This window comes from Gavialis gangeticus, unplaced genomic scaffold, assembly GCF_001723915.1.
Source record: "Gavialis gangeticus isolate Ggan-Ray unplaced genomic scaffold, GavGan_comp1, whole genome shotgun sequence".
In the NCBI taxonomy this organism is placed as follows: domain Eukaryota; kingdom Metazoa; phylum Chordata; order Crocodylia; family Gavialidae; genus Gavialis; species Gavialis gangeticus.
Window position 1 is genome coordinate 68,496,229 of NW_017729022.1, and position 17,758 is coordinate 68,513,986.

At 42.9% G+C, this 17,758-nt stretch overlaps 1 protein-coding gene across 2 annotated transcripts in view; it reads right to left on the minus strand.

The window, feature by feature from the left end:
• Window positions 1-1,716: 1,716 nt before the first annotated feature.
• Window positions 1,717-17,758, minus strand: part of TMEM263 (transmembrane protein 263) — a 17,027-nt gene continuing 985 nt past the window's right edge. Inside the window, exons 2-4 of one of the 2 annotated variants that reach the window (XM_019515332.1) lie at window positions 8,404-8,548; window positions 6,909-6,978; window positions 1,717-4,555 (exon numbers count right to left, since the gene is read on the minus strand). In XM_019515332.1, coding sequence (XP_019370877.1) covers window positions 4,269-4,555; window positions 6,909-6,972 — 351 coding nt within the window. In that variant the 5' untranslated portion in view covers window positions 6,973-6,978; window positions 8,404-8,548 and the 3' untranslated portion in view covers window positions 1,717-4,268. The remainder of the gene's footprint in view (window positions 4,556-6,908; window positions 6,979-8,403; window positions 8,549-17,758) is intronic. The other variant, XM_019515331.1, reaches the window with a different exon arrangement.

Below are 17,758 nucleotides of genomic sequence, written 5' to 3' on the forward strand. Positions count from 1 at the left end.
ACCGTTGCAACTGCCTCGAGAGGCCGAGCTGAAGAATCTCTCCCCCCACAAAATCAGACTCAGCCGTGGAACAGCTATAACTGGGAATGATATAACATTTTATCCAAATAAGTCTAAATATTTGAAGTAAAAGCTTAGAATATTTATCCCTCGACAAAGAGCTCAGCTGATTCTCACTATTATGCCTTTACCTTCTTGTATACATAACTATTAAAAAAAAAAAAGGCATAAATTTGTTTCCATCCTCCAGGTCTTTGCCTTTGTCTCTACTTTTCACATTATAGTAAGATCCTTCAGAAAGATGTCTTTTATCTGTGTTATGGCAAAGTGCCTACCACAGACAGTTGTTATGTTTTGCTACATATGGTTAGTTTAAACACCTTTGTTAAAATCAGCGGTAGTGTATAAAATGACTTCAACTTTAGTCCTACAGTCCCACTCCAGTGTTCTTACTCAAATATCAAAACAAAGCCAAAGTCATTAAGATGAAATTAGGCCTCAAAGAAAACATTTCTTCAAGCGAGTTTGTATCATCATCTCCTCTTCCAGGCAGAAATTCAGTTTGTGAAGGTCTAACAAGATCAGTAGTTTCCTATGCATATTACATATAGTGTTACTACTGTGCAGGTCTAGCAGCAATAATAATGTTTTGATATCTTCAGGCCCCTATAAAACTCACCTTCTACTACAGTTTAAAATGCCTGTCACTTCCTGTATCAATTTTTTCCTCTTCTTTTCTGTTACCATTGAAACTACCACCATTTTTCTTAACACACACAGATACGTAGCCAACAGGTCATCTCAAATGCTTCCATCTCGTTTTTCCCTGGAGATCATGTGTTCTAATCCTTTCATTTCATCCTCTGTAGTATTTCAAAATGTGGCCCTTTCTTCCTGTATCAACATTTAAAAACTCATCTAGTATATAATCATCTCATCCGTATTTCTAGAATGTGCTCCTCCAACTCCCCTAACATTCATTTATAGCAACACTTTGATTGAGACTATCATGTGCACAACTCTGAACCAAGTAACCACATAATTATATTGTATGCATCTTTATCCTCTCGTTAACCCTTCCTTAGCATTAGTCATTTCCACTCAAAATGCATTTTAGTAATGGAAAAGTCATTTTAAGATCTTTTCAAAAAGAGCTGTCGAACAACCTCTATGGATTGCTACCTTGAAAAGGATGCTAAGTCTGCTAAAGCAAAGTAAAAACATTTCCCTCTTGGAATTGAGAATGGTCTCTTCACTTGAACAGCCCATACTTGGAAGCTTCTTGAACAAAAACATTATTTTCTGACTCCAAAGTTTTTTGAGGAAGAGCACAATCCTCTTGTATTAAGACCCTGGATTCAGATGCAAGAAATCCAAATTCATTTTCCTGTGCTGATGAATTTCCGCAGTCAGATGCAGTCTACTTTTTATGCCTCAGTTCCCACATCTATTGGAAAAAAATAGGAGCGTCTTTTCTTTCATAATTTGTCTTATCTAGATAAGCTGTTTAGGACAGGGAGGTTTTCTAACTGCGTGTGTACTGAGAATACAATGGGACTGCAGTCTTACTTGGAGGCTTAAGTATTATTTTAATATAGACGATGACAGAACTATAAGGCACTATAACTGAATGCAAGGCATGATCCCCCAAGTTATTCTGCTTATTTCCCCATTACTTTTGTTTTCCCCGTCAACAAAAGGAAGCTGTCCAAGACGTCAAACTAAAAAAATTTAATGTTTCACAAGTTTAAAGCAGCAAGACAGAATTAGAACAAATTTTGAAAGAGGACTGACAGTTTCATACGTTAATTGGAAATTAAAAATGTGCAGAGTATAGGACCAAGCTCTAAATTAAAACCCTACACCAGTTTAAGCATTTTCGTTACAAGATCGCAGAATTAACGACAAGCACGTTAGGAACAAAATGCATTGAAATGTTGGGTTGAGTTCTATAGCACAAAAAAATCTATCACCACACCTATAAGTTTTGTTGCAAGCTTCCTAGTGTTTCAAAAAACAGGGGTGAGGAATTTGTCTGAAAGTTCAGCATTTCGCAATCCCCACAGTCTCCACTCTGGTTGTTAGGAAGGGTTTTGTTGAAGGTTTCAGAATATTACTAAGTCTGCATACAGCTGATTGTCATATCACCCTGAGGTCATGCCTTTATTGCATAGAGATGCAGGGTAAATAGCTGGCATCAGGCACACAAAAAAATCCTATGAACTACACTGTTTCTGGTATCACAGCTTGTTCATTTAAAACTAGCTTTGGTTTGTCTACCCACACTGCAGTCTGCATTGTAGACATTCCCTTTGGCTCTGAATTAGCAGAGGTGATAACCCTGTTTATTACATAGCCGTCAATCCAAAAAAAAGAATCTTGAAACTTAGCTATGACAGATACTTAAATCAAACAAGGTAGTAACTCATTTTGTAGACTAGACTAAAAAGAAGCCAACCAAACACAACAAACAACTCCCGCCCAAAAATAAAAAGCAAAACAAAAACAACCAAACCCAAGTACTTGCAGATTCCACTTCCACCTCTACACCAGATTTAGGAAACCTTGGCAGATAAATATATCTGATGTAGAACGTTGCTCCAGATCACAACCGAAGTGCCAATCTTCAGAAAGACTAGGTAACTTATATATCTTAATTATAGAAACCTTTAACTGTTCACTTTACCAACTCTGGTAAACTGGAATAAAAACTGTAGACAAGTGATACCTTTTGATCCTTTTAATTTCTAGAAAAAAAAACATTATCATTTTCCATAACCGCTTAAAAAGTGAGTTTACATGCTTAGAAATTCTCCTCAGGAAGGACACAAATTCGTAGGAAATACTGCATAAGGAATATTCACATGAAACTTCAGCCATCTTTCACAGGATTCCAAAAAGTTATTTATCTGCAAGTCAGGATTTATGAAAGCTTGAGTGACTTCCAATTTAGAGCCCGTATCAAGCATGTGCTTCCTGCCCGTGTACACTGGCAGGGGACTGACAGGAATGCTCATCTTTTGTGGTGCGTCAAAGCTTGGGATCTGTCCCTGTGCAATTTGTTAAGATGACAGCTCTCATTTCTTTTTTCTCCCTGAATGAACACAATGGGACGTTTTAAGTGAAATGGACTTGTGAGATACAATATGTAGTGAAAAATTCTTCATATTTCAGTTAAATGTTTAACCCTGGTTGAGGCACGCAGCGAAACTGGCATGTCATGCAGTCAGACAGATGCTTTGCTTTATTTAGAATCATTCTTCAGGGGTCTCCAGCTCTAAAGCAAAAACAGTTTATTCTAAGCTATTATCTTTGGCAGATGAATCAGTCACAAATTGCAGCTTTATTTCAATTAACCTACTGCCTTTTTCATTGTTTTTATAGCTATGATAAGCCATCCATTGGAAGCCCCAAGTCTTCATTTGCAGGTAATTCAGCGATACCTTTAAGTACACCTGAGATTTAACAAGAGATTTATCGTCTTTATTAAAGATGGCTAAGTTTCAGATACCGGCACTTATAAAAGTCTAAACCTTCTTCTACAAACTTCATTGAAATGACGGACATTATAAAGTTGTTTACACAGCTTTACTATGTAAAAATAGATTTTCCACCATAAGGCATGAATAGTCTTAATCAACATACTGCATACAGAATTGTGAGGATCCACTTTCTCGGTAGTCATTATAATCTTACTTTCTTCTGCCTCCACATGTCAGTTTCTTGCCAGCCCTCAATGACAGAATGGATTCACTGTTAGTGTATGGGCCTCATAAAAAGACAGTTTCAAAAAACTAAAAGGTAAGTTAAACTATTAGGCGCAACCGATGTGCCTGTATACAGTTCAGGGATTCCTTACTGAGAGGAGTAATAACGCCCAAGAATGGTAGCTGACATCATTATAGCTGCGGTTCTGCAAAGGTTGTCAGCTACATTATTACTTTCACATTGTACTCCAAAACTGCAAAAACAATTTACAGTAAGTGAATATTCAAACATGTATATTATAATCCCTTCAGATACACAGACTTGCTTCTATATTTATCAAATGTAACATCTCACCAGATATAAAGTTTGAATCTAGGTTTTAATGAACCTTTGCACATTGTGCAGTCAAACTTCTGTCTTTCAGAAAAAAAAGCAAGTTTTTCACACAGCTCTTTAGAAGGTAAGTGTGTAAGACATGGCTTTGTTGCAGTCCAAATCTTTGCAGGTTTCATTGCCACTGATGCAGCATTACAGAGATCAAACGCATCTCAGTCTTTTGTTTAGTCAGACTTATCTTTCTTCTTCCCTGTTAAAGGCACTTTACTTGCAACAGCAGATCCTACAGCTGTAACACCTCCAGCCACAGCAGACACGCTTCCTTTAACCAGCCCCACTCCCATGGAAGGCACCGCCGTAACTGCTGTTTTGGTAATTTCCAAGCTTTTTCCTCCAATCCAGGCTACACCACCAATTGTGGCACCGACAGCTCCCTTTGTCACACTGAAGATGCCACCAGTCACACGAGAAAGCATGCCAGGCTGCTGCTGCGGATGATCTTTCAATGAACCTGAAGAAGACGTATAAACCTCCAAGTCAGTCATGATCTTGTGATTAAGAACATTTTGTTAATAAAGCTTTGCTCTCTTAAGTCTTTTAAACGAGGTGACACATGGCACATGCTTAGTAATTATTTGGCTTACAAAACAGTACTGTTTCAAGCATTAGTTCTTACTGAAAGGTAAGATAATCTGCTCCAATTAAGACTGCCTTGGTGTCATTTTATCACCATGGAGTTTGATGGTGAGAGTCCCAGTTTCAACCACATTGAGATCAACTTCAGAAGACTCCCTACCAACCCTTCAACAGCTAAATTCCCAATATCTTCCACTTCCCCCAACTGTCAGCCCTTGTCAGTCCCTGAAACCTAACAACATATTAAAAAGGACAAAAGAAATCCTGAGGGGTTTTTTTTAATACATTTCCCCACTTCAAACCACTTATGTCAACTCTGATATAAGATGACAAAGGAGTTTTTATTCTTTTGCTTAAAATGCATTTTAACATCTTTCCTGTATATCCCACACTTGAAAAAACAAAGTTGGCTCTTTTCTCTGTAGCCCCCTTCCTGCCACCTTTCTATTGACCAATACATAATCAGTCCTTCTCTTATGCTTTTTAAGCCTTTTCTTTCCCTCTTGCCATGTCTTCACATGTTTTTTTCCCCCCTCCTATCCGGTTTTGGTAGTTTGCGTCTCATCTGCCTATTCAGATGATGTGTCCAAACAGGTTAATGCCACAGTATAAGACTGTTCTGTGTGCTGTGTCTTATACTGTGGCATTAACCTGTTTGCAGGCAAGTTACCTTGAGTAATTTTTAATATTTAAAAATCTAATATATAGTGATAATCAACACTGCTAAAGTAGAAGTCTGCTTAATCTGCTCAAGATAAACAATAAGGAAGCTGAGAAATATAGAATACAATAAAATAGCTGCATAAAACTGAAAATTAAAGTTAATCCCATCAGAGTTAAAACCTCACACAGATCAAGCAAAATATGTTTAAATACAATTAATGGGCAAAACAGATTCTAAATGGGGGTTATGAACACATTTCAAGTAGGGGTACACCAATAATTTTGGAGGCCGATACTGGTAGCCAATTTTTAAGGTCAATACTGATCCAATTACTGATACAGCTGATAAGTCCCTCACTGTGGGGGGCATTGATCTGCACCCCCCCTCCCCTTTCACCACAACTGACTTACCAGCTGCATGCAGCTCTCCAAGCTGCCAGGCTGCACTCCTTGCTGCTGTGTTGCGGCTGCACGCACACATGGGCATTTATCGGCCAAATTAAATTGGCTGCATGGGCCTGATTTCCAATACAGTCAATTTTCTTTATATCAGTGCCGATCCAATATGGGACCAATGCATCAGTGCACCTCTAATTTCAAGGGGTCAAAACTACCTTCTGTTTCCTTATAGCTAGATTGGGGGTGGGCAATAATTTTGGCCAGAGGGCCGCATACTGAGTTTTGGCAAGCCATCGAGGGCCACATGACAGGCAGCCAGGGGCAGATAAATATTGATTTTCTAAATTTTTTAGGGGCCCCACAGGCCAGATAGAATGGCTCCCGGGCCGCCTTTTGCCCCTGAGCTAGATGGAAGAGTTTATCAAAGCATGTTATAACACAGTTCATTGATCAGGGGAGGCTGAGAAGCATTGCGCTATTGAATTAGTTTGCTGCTTCCACCTACATCTTGTACATATTTCTAATCTCTTACTATTGTTAATGACAGGATAATAATGACTTAAATTGAACACCCTCCATAGTTAGAAGTCACTATTTAGTTGCTCAAACAATAAACTATTCAGATACATATTGTGACCACCTAATAATCTGCACTTAAACAAACAAAAAAAACAACCCAGCTTTTAAGTGTCATTACACCCAAAGCATGCAACTGTTTTGTTCAGTGCTTCCTAATCAAGTACATTTTTAAAATAGAAGGCATTTTTTATTTAAATTACCAGCCTTATAAACTCAACTTAGAAACCTGATGTCAAATTGGGACCTTTCCATCCCACATGAACTCAAAAAATTGTCAACAGGCCAAACTGCACTCTCAGTTACATTGTGCAAGCTGGGTCTTCAAATTATGCTTGTTTGTATTTGTGACCCCTCACTGTCTTAAACGAGTCTGCAAAGTGTCAATAAATTGCAACTGGGTAAAGAGTTCTCTCGATTCACAAATGGCACAAAATCCACTCTGAAGTACATAGCCTCTTCAAGGCTAACAGCAGCAGCTTGAGTACTTAGCTCTGGCTGTGTGTGCAATAGGCTTTTGTTATCAAGGAGAACTGCACTTCACAGAATTTTTTCACTATCAAATAAGATTACAGAGGTTTAGCATCTACCTTCTGGTGGTTCATTATGTAGGTATGAGGGAACTTCCTGTTGATTGTTGTCTGTTTGATTCATTGTTGCCTAAAAAAAAACAAAAACACCCCAAAAACACATTACTGTGCATCGCTCTGACAAACTGTGAAAATGCAGTCTTTACCATTTAAATTCATCCATATAAAATCTCCCCCCCAGCAGAAAATTCCTTTCTGTATGAGATAAGGAAACAGCATAGCCACTACCATTTTTACTACAGGCTGCTTGTGTGTTCAGATTCCTCTTCCTGGTCCAATATTTCTGAAAGATCCTGCAAAAAAGGAATCCTTACAGGTAGAACAGGTTCAGCAGGTGCTGTGCAAATGGCCTTACCTCAGCTGTGCACCCTAATACTGGATGGGAGTAACTAACTGCCTTAAGAGCTGTTGGAGAAAAGGGGTTTGTGAAGAAGGCAACAGAACACTGCAATACTCACTATAAAATTATTAAAGAACAGATTAGTCTGTAGAGAGGTCTATGAGCAGATGAAACAGTACAATACCTTAGACTTCAAGGCTTAGAAATATGCTGAAACCTAGAGAAACAACTTTTAAGTGAATGGGACCATACAACAGAAACTGGATGTGTACCATACTCAAGCCAAAAGATTTATTAGTTATACTGTTATAGATTCATAGATTGTAAGGCTGAAAGGGACCTTGCAAGATCATCGAGTCCAGCCCCCTGCACCAAGCTCATCTCCTAATAAAGAATACATGGTGCAAGGCAACAAGAGAAACAATAAAATGGACCGTTTTAACTATCCCTGGCTCAGTGACTGGTGCCTGCTGGGTCTGGGGGGCACCCAGGGTCCCCCTGTGGCTGATTGCCAAGCTGAGGGGGCACGTGCTCCCCAGCAGACCTGAAAGTGGACCGGAAGTACTTCCATCCACTTCCGGGTTCGCTGCCAAGAATGCTGGACAGCCCCCCGCACTGCTGTGGGACACTGCATCTGCCCCAGCAGCGATCACGAGCCACAGTGCTACCTCAAGGTATGTAGAAAAAAACTTTTAAAGCTGTGCCTGTGTCCGAATTGCTGATTCGCCAAATCAGCATCAAATTGTCGGATTCAGATTCGGCTGAATCAAATCAGGGACAGTTATCCAAATCAGTGGATCAAATCACTGTCCCTGATTCGGGCTGAATCCAAATCCAAAAGGGCTCATTTCACACAGCCCTAGTAACTGTGTTGCAGGCCAGATCCAGCCTGTGGGCCATATGTTTGACACCTCTGATCTAAAGCATGCAAGAGCATTCCATCAATTAAATCCTAAATAAGAATATGGTTTGTCCAGTAACCACAACTAAGCCCTCCAGTAGAATCAGATTTAGACATCCTTGGGTATTATGCCCAAAACTAGCACAGGAAAGAAAGTATCTAGTCAAGAGACCCCAAGAGACCCTAAACTGGAAACTAAAAGTAAAAACGTCTTAGACTTGGCAGAGAGGCTATAACATAATTCTTGAACATACCTGTAGACCCTCAAGCAAAAAAGAAACAGGTAATGCCAAAGTATGCCAAAGTCACCAATAGAGCTGGTAAAATGGCAATATACAAGCAGTTGTTCAAACCAAATACCTTTCACAGAATGGAGAGTCACAACACCAACTCTGAAAGCTAAAAGAAAGTCGTACATAAGTATAGAAACTATGACAGATGGATTATGAGACTTAGCCCTACAAATTTCAAAGACAGAGTAAGTGGCTATCCGAAGTTAATGGGAGGATAGGTGGGTGGATCTGCACACTCACCAGGGACAACTGAGAAGCACTCAAAAAAAAAAACCTCAAACAATTTCCTGACATTAGTTTTCAGACAATGCGAGGAGAGATATCCAAGAAGATCAGATCCAAGATATTAAAATACAAGTGACAAAAATGTCCAAAGCAAAGGTGCTACAACAAATTGCCAGGCCTGGGTGTTACACATTCAAGTGTTGAGCCAACAGAAGAATGGAGTAAACAAACCTTTAACAAAATATGTCAACTTTAAAGATAACTGTGACAAGAGAACTGGATGGTAGCTATATTTTTAAAACAGGCAACAGAAAGAATCCTGAGAATGATAGATTAATTAACCTTATTTCAAGCCACCAGATAAACTGAGTGACAACTGAAAAGATAAAACACCCAAACAAATGTGACAGACGCAAATCAATTTATCTTGTTTAAAACAAAAGTCCTTCCCTTCTAATCTTTTCAAATCCTTTGACTGCATCCAGAAAATAGTGTCTAAAGGAGGAGAATCAGTTGAAATAGTTTGTTTGGAGCGTCAAAAAGCTTGTCATAAAAATTCCTCATTAAAAAAAAAAACTCACCAAGAAACTGTGAGGTCATAAAATAAAAGGCTAAATATGGCCAGAAATTAGAAACAACAAAGTAGGAACTACAGGGTACAGAAAAAGAAGGTGGATAGTAAGAAGCTCTGCAGATAAGCATGGTGGGGTAAGGAGGGATTGTACAGCAGCACATAACCTTACTAGCAAAGTATCAAGAACCAGTTGTGTTGAAGATGGTATAAGCCAGGGGTTTTCAACCTCTTCTAACAAGCATACCCCTTCTGTCTCAAAGTTTCAGCTCATGTACCCCTTTATATTTTGTACTTGTTTTTAAATGTTACCAATAATGTGATACAAGGGAGGCTATACTAATTAACATTAAATACATTATTAATAAGCATTAAATATATATATCATAGTTATGGCACAATAGTTTGGACTGGTAAGTCTGTTGTGGGGGAAGGGGCAAGGGAAGGGGTGAAGGTCGGGGGCAGATCGAGGCCCCTGCCATGAGGGAGGTAGTGGGGCAGACGCTGCACAGCTGGCGCAGAGCATGGGATGAAGCCCTGAGTGGCTCATCCAGGGGATGTGGGGGAGGGCGGCTCCCACTGCTACGTGCACCCTGGGACAGTATGGGGGGCATGCACACCCAGATCTCTGCAGGATGAGGGCAGATTGCTGCTGTGGGCTGGGGAGGCACCGAGCTCTTCCTGGCAGGGTGGTTGGGCTGGGCTGAGCTTGGGGTGGGCAGCAGTGGCACCGGGAAGGCTATAAGGAGGGTCCCTGCAGCCACCCGAAAATTTGCTGTAGCCCCCTGACCCGCCTTCCTAGCGCTGCCGCTGCCTGCCCCAAGTGCAGCCCGGCCCAGCCTCCCCTGCCAGGAAGAGCCCAGCACTGCCCCCAGCCCGCATCAGCAGCCCATCCTCGCCCCGCACACATATCTGGGGGCATGTACCCACCATGCCCTTCTGGGGTGCATGCAGCAGCAAGAGCCCCCTCCCCACACCACAAGCTATGGCTCCATCCCATGCCCTGCTCCACCCCGCCTGTGCAGTGCCTGCCCCTGCCCCACGCCCTCCCTCACAGCTGGGGCCTCAATCTGCCCCCCTCTCGAGACAGGCAGCAGAGCAGACTTTTCTCACAACAGATTTACCAGCCAGACCCAGGTACTCTCCATGCTGCTGGGCTGTGCTCCTGACCACCTGCATACAGCACTGCACAGGGCATTTATTGGGCACCTTATTGTTCACATCAGCCAAAAGAAGCAGATTGCCAATACTGCCACTTTTCCTTGCATCAGTGCCAATCTGATATGGGAGCGATGTATCAATGCACCTCTAGTAATCTTTTCTCATTCATTCTGCATACCCCCTACGGCCTTTTTAAGTACCCCTAGGGGTACGTGTACCCCCAGTTGACAACCACTGGTATAAACATATAATGAAGAACTCCATGCCTGCCTTGGAGAGCTCAAAAAAATCATCAGAAGCGAACAGGACACAAAACAGCACACAATAAGAATTAAATATGGTGGGAAGAAGCAGGCCAATGGGGTAATCAAACAAATGGTCATGGGCCATTGTAGCAGATGGGCTATGAACAGGGAGCACGTTAGCAGACCATAGGCCATGTTAGCAGATAGTCAAACTACGGACTACTTGCTCTAGAGCAGAGGTGTCAAACTCATGCCACACCAGATCTGTACCATGCAGGCATCTCTCAGGCCAGATCTGCACAGCCAGCAGCAGCTGCAGCAGGTCTGAGTCCAGCAGTACAGACCAAATTCAGGTGACAGTGCAGATCCAGAAACAGGCAGCAGAGCAGGTTGGGGAAATGAGCAGCAGTGGAGCAAGCAAAAGTGGTATCTGCACAGCCATCACTTCCCCAGTGCCACTGATGGCCATATCCATTATGATCTGGGGACCTTGAATTCTATGGCAGGCCATGCTCCACTAGCCATGCCTCCTACCTTCTGGTAGTCTGCTGGACTACTGATAAGCCAGCTAGAATAGTGTGCTGGATCTAGCCCACAGGCAGTACATTTGAAACCTCTGCCCTAGAGAACAGATCAAAAAATGACAGCAATATACAAGACAGTCAAAGTAAAATGAAGTACATTAACACTGAAGGAACAAAAAGATATTCTGTGAAGTTAGTAGCTGATATAATACAACAAAAAACAAACAAAAAAGCAATTAAGCTCTAGAAGCAATTGCCAGAAAGTCTCTTTCAAAACAAACCCCACTTCCCCCCCAGAAGTTTCTCCAAATTAAATAACCAGATTTCACTCTGAATAATTCATCACCCCAAGGGGACAAGTGATGACAACTACATTAAACCACGGATAACTGATACGGATTAGTATTCAGTGTTATTAGCTCACAACAGCACCTTGCTCTCCTCAACTAATATTTACTAAACCTACTGTTACAATATGCCAAATACTTTTGAGTTTCAGTTACGGTATGCTAAAACGTCAAAAAAACAGGAAGTGCTATTCTTCTGCATCAGTAATTTGTAGCACCTACCGGGTTTTAGACATCTGTGATCATATTTTTCCCCTCACATTGAAGAAGTAGGTACAGAATAAGCAAACAAGACCAACTATTTAAGAAGGCAAACTGTTCTCAGAGGCTGACCTCTAGAATGGACCTTTGTACAGAACAGAGTACAAGAAATCCTGGAACATATCTAAGAAATTCTGTTTTACTCAAAAGGCAACCAATGAACAGGAGAACTAAGAACAGGATCCAATAAAGGACTTAAATTGCCCAATGTACATAGTAGAGTACTGCATGCAGTTCTGGGCGCTGCACTTTAACAAGGATGTGGTAAAGCTGAGAGAGTCCAGAGAAGAGCCACCTGTATGATCAGAGACTTGTGCTGCAAGCCATACGAGGAAAGGCTGAGGGATCTGGGACTCTTCAGCCTGAAAAAAATAAGGCTGCAAGGGGACTTGGTAGCAGCTTACCGCTACATCAGAGGCATACATCAAAGGTTTGGTGAACAACTGTTCGCCAGGGCACCCTTGGGGAAAGCGAGGAGTAATGGCCACAAACTCCTGGAAGATTGATTCAGGCTCAACATTAGGAAAAACTACTTCATAATTAGGGTGTCCAGACTGTGCAATAAGGTCCCTCCAGAGGTGGTGCAATCACCTACCCTGGAAATCTTCAAGAGGAGACTAGACAGTCACTTTGCTGGGGTCACCCGACTCCCAGTTATCTTTCCTGCTTGGTGCAGGAGGCTGGACCCGATGATCTTCCAAGGTCCCTTCTAGCCTTACAATCTATGAATCTATGGCAGGAGTGGGCAAAATATGGCCCACAGGCTGGATCCAGACCACCAAGCACTTCCTTTCGGCCCACGGAGTCCCTTCAAAACACATGTAATGGCAGCTGCCTCTCTAAAAGCCTCCAGCGGCACGAGCCGCCAGCTGCAGCACCTCAGGCTGTTTCCTTGGGTTCTGGTTGCGAGGCAACTGATCCTGACCTCAGCCTGCTTCAGCTGGCCTCGCCCTGCTCCGGCTCAAGCCACATTTGCAGCTTGATAGGGATGGGGTGGAGGCTGGGCCAGAACCTGTGGCGTCGGTGAGGGGAAACAGTGTCTGGGCCGCCTTCTGCCTCCTGCGCAGGGCTGGGAAGGGCCCTGCCTTCCAGGTAAGCCCAAGAAAGCGGCTGCTGGGCAGGCTTTCCCTGTGCCAAGCCATGCCGCTCAGGCCGCGCAGGGTCAGGCTGGGCCAGCACTGGGGAGGGGAAGCAGCAGCTGGGCCGCAGCTCCGGCCCAGTCAGCACCAGGGAGGAGAAGCGGTGGTGGAGCCGTGTGCCACTCGGGCCAGGATGAGCCCAGCCGGAGCGACAGGGGCTCAGCTGCACTTTCCCCCTACCTGCACTGGTCAGTCCCGAGCGGCTCACAGCTCCACTGCTGCTTCTGCTGGCTGGTGCAGACCCGGCCGGGCTCGCCCCGTCCCCAGCAGCACGTCGGAAGCCGGCTTTAGTCCCACGCTGCTCCGGATGGGACAGACCTAGCCGGGTCTACATCAGCCAGCAGAAGCGGCGGTGGAGCCGTGTGCCACTCGGGACTGACCAGCACAGGTAGGTGGAGCCTCCTTCTTTTGGGACCAGCTGGCACAGGTAGGGGGAAAGTTCTGGGCGAGGTCTGATGCCCCTGAAATCCCACTGCTGGGGCAGGATGTTAGAGGGGTCACAACCCCTTGCTACCTAGTAAGTTGTGCAAGGGGAGGGACTTCTGGTTACAAAGGTCAGGGGGCAGGGCTTCTGGTCCCAAGTTGGCGACCAAGGTGTGGGGCAACTGAAGGGGTGGGGCTACCCATGTGGCCCTCGACAGCTCACCAAAAGTCATCAAGCGGCCCGCCGCCCAAAATAATTGCCCGCCCCTGATCTATGGAATACAAAACTCTCCACTGGACACCTGGACTCCATATACAGCACACCTAGTAGGATTTGAGTGTTGTAGCCATGACTGTCCAGGAAACATGTGAGAAGCCAAGTTTTACTGATGATCCTTTTTACTGAAATAACCATGTAGTTGGGAGATGTTAGACAAGCTCTGGGGGACAAAGTGCTCTTCTTCTAGTCTTGGGAAAGAAGCAAGTGCAACCTAAGCTAAATACCAGATAAAACTCCATTTGTAAAAGACAACAGGCACATAAGAGAGTGGAAGAGAGATGTCATCTTGGGAGCAAAGAAGTTAACAGAAGTCACTCAAAGCTAGAAAAGTTTAGTTGAATAGATAATAATGTGAGAAGAAAGGAAAAAACCCATAGAGCCAAAAAAAACACACTCAGAGGGGGAAAAGATCCTTATTACCTGCAGAGCACTGAGAGGTTAAAAGAGATACCAATTATATTATGAGTCATGAAACCACTGTCTATGTTTAGTCCATGGCGTTTAGTGTCCAAAGTTATGAATTTTTGTTTCCTGTACAGTGCAGAGAGAATGAGATGTGTCAAATGCCAATCCAAATACTCCTGCGATGAGCAGGCAATCATCTAGAGCTGACCAACAGGAAATACTTTATTTACTTGAATCCAAGATGAGGTTCCCCCCATTTAATATGGGGGAAGCCCCTCATCTTGGATCTGAGTATGGGGGGGGGGGTGACAGGTAGTTGCTGTGGCTCCAGCTGTAACCCACAGCTGCCACTAGTACAACAGCTGTTACCAAGTGGAGGAAACGTGCAGCAGGGCATAGGGATCAAGCTGCTTAACCTCCCCTCTTCCCCTGCCACTACTTTCCCCACTACAGTAGTGGGGGACATGGAATTTAAGATGACTCCCAATAATTAAATTCTATACATGGAAAATTGTAACAAACGTATACATTTTCAATGTACAGAACCTAATTACTAGAGGTTCATCTTACGTTCAGGTAAATACTAAACAAAGGCTGGTCTGAAACTGCAAACCTCTCCAGAGTCAAGGTACCCAGGTCAGGGCTACAGGCAAGGACCTGCATGCAGGTAGGTATCCCAAACCTAAATCCTCCTTGTAAAGTAGGTACCTATAAGCTCTTCAAGAACTGAGCACTTATTGTGCTGACAGAACCTGCCATGGCATCTCTCAGAAGTCCACTTAGTGGGGAGTCTGGAACACCACTCCCAAGTTTCTGGCTCCTGGGCAGCACAATTTCCAAGAATCCTTAGCAGCCCAAAGAGCAGGCCTAAGCTGTTTGAGAAGACCTGGAAACTTTTGGAAGTGTTCAAATTTTTAATTTTTTTCCATTCTGTTTTGGGGGAGAAAGAGATGGCTGGAAATTGTGAAATGTCAAGTAGAATGGGAATTCCAGTTTCTGGTCAGCTCTTGCATGGACTGCAAAGGTAACAATAATGTGCCTCATGCACGAATGGATGGGTAAAACCATCACTGAATATAAAAAGCAGCATAACTCATGCTAAAGACACAAGTTGAATTCTCTTAGTATTCAGGATTTCAGTACTGGATGAAAAGGCAGTGCTTCTTGGGTTAGCGGAACAGAGGTATGAAACAGGCTGAATCATGTAAGTATAAAAAGTAATGTTTCAGAAGCTTAGGACAACCTGCAACCATGTGACTATTACCTCTCAAACTAAGTAGGTTTCAACCTACCAAGCACTTGGAGAGCATCAGGTATAATGATCCCACACTTCTCATGACAGAAACATCCCACACAAATCTTGTTGTCTGCACCTATAGATTGGGGAATCTGCTAATCAATTTATGTTCATGCTGTTCTCATGGTAAGAATGCTAACGATGCTATAGAGAACTCTTCTTCAGACGAGATAAGAATAGTAAGGACTCCCATGCTTAGGAAAATGCACTTACGTAAAATCTAAAATCCTACTAACGATTAGGACACTAAAGGAACAGGCATAAAACATTCACCTTGGCAAGGTAAGAGCATAAAACTGTGAATTAAGGAATAGCAACTAGTAAATAAAAGTCTGGATTAAAAGCAACTTTTTAGAATCATGACTTATTCATCTCAATACACAGTTCAACATATTATAATGAAGGTAGCAAGGTGACATGCTGAAACCCCCAGCCGTCACGTGCAAATGCCCCTGTCCCCCGTGCCTGGAGAGACGGGGGGCAGCTGTCCAGGCTGCAGAGGAGTGCCACTGCCCTTGCCCCCACTCCCCAGCTCTGCTCGTAGGAGGCAACGATGCCGGGTGGTGGGTGGCGGCTTTCTGTCCCTGGCTGCCCACACATACCCCCCTAGGGCCTTATCAAGTACCCCCGGGGGTCCATGTACCCCCATTTGACAACCCCTGGCATATATCATTATGTAGATGCCTACAGATCAGATAACTGGACAGCTAGAGTTCTCCTTAAATGAAAGAAAAGGAGAGAACTAAGAGCAGAGCCCTCCAAAAAAAATAAAAATTAAAAAAAAAGAACAAAGGAGAGATGTATGTTTTCTAGCTCTTCTGAAACTTGTAAGTCAACGCGAACACAACTCATTGATATCTAGTTCTTGTGATTAACCAAGAATAGAAAAGTTATATGGGCAATTTTCAAAGATAGAGGAAAAAAAAGTTTTTATAACATTGGTTCTTGGGGAAAGGCTGCTGTTCTGTAACCCCTCATATCTGGAGTCTAATTAAAAACTTATGTCAGTGGAAGAAAATGGGAGGTTGCTGAATTCCCATCTCCTTTTACACTCAATATAAGGGACAAAGTGGGCCCACATTAGTCACTGCGTGCTACAAGCTGTTGTTCAGGACCCCTGGCATCAGACTGTTTAGGCTGGACAATATGCAGCAAAGGAGGCAGCTGTTGAATATATTTTTATCCTCAGTGTTCAATGACCAAACTTGTTCTGTTTGCTGTACACCATCCAAATCATATACTTAGATAATTCTACATTCTCATCTCACATACTACAACGTATTTACCAAATCAAAACATGTAATCTCAATTAAAAATTCAGGATTTACCTTGGTAACTGCAAACAGAATAAAGCCAAAAATGAAAAGGTCTGTGTATTTGTGCCTTGCTCACTGTCTATCATGAGGCAAAAAATAAGATGCAACAATATACTGTGAGACATTATGTATATACAAAAAAGGGCAAAGTTACAGACCTAAAATACACCTAAATATTGGCACATCTTGATTTTGGTGTTTACTTCTGGCATATGGATTTTTGTAAGCAATTCCCATAATATGAAACTGCTTATTCTGATATGCAAGATGTACCCTCAGCAAGACAAGGACTCCTGCCTCATTTGATACATGCATGAATGGACCATACAGAAGGAAACAAGAATTTACATGGAACACAGTCTCACTGCATAAATACAGCTGGAACATATACAGGCAGGGATCTTTATTTTCCCTGTCTTGTATGCACCAGCTAACAAAGTATAGGGAGGCAAACAAGCTTGTTGTGTGTTAAGCTAGTGCAGATAGGTAAAGGCCAGCTTTTAAATTCTTGTAGCTTAATCAAACTCTAAATGGATTTTTCCCAAGTACATATGCAATCTAGCGACTATGTCTCCCCAAACTTGAGGTACCAGAGAACTTCAATTATGAGGAAGTCAATTATCTGGAATGTTAATTAATAGGAAGTCCCCTGACCACCCCCACCCTGACTCGTGCAGAGTGGCTGGCTCCAATAGTTTGCCTAATGGTGAGCTGTCAGGGAGCCCTGTGGATAGGGACCTACCCAAGTCATAGTGAGACAAAAGGTTTTTAGGTCCACTCATGGAGCTGATATCATGGTCTTTTTGCAGCAGGCCCTGTCTTGTCACTGATTTGCTGATGGGTCCCAGCAGCCCTGCCCCTCACCACTGATTGAGCAAGAAGCCAATCACTTATCTTCAGGCTGCAGCATTGTTGTAGCAGTGCATCCAGTTTCTTAAAAGAGGGCACCAAAACACTTTTGCTTTCCTGACTGGTGCCTGCACTGAGTCTACATCACTAGCTTATCCTCTCAGTAACCCTCTTTCAAACCACATGCTTTACAGCTACAGGAATTGCCATGCGTTCTTTGTATTGTGTTAAGTTGTTTGTTTTGGTTTGGGTGGGTTGTTTTTGTTTTTTTTT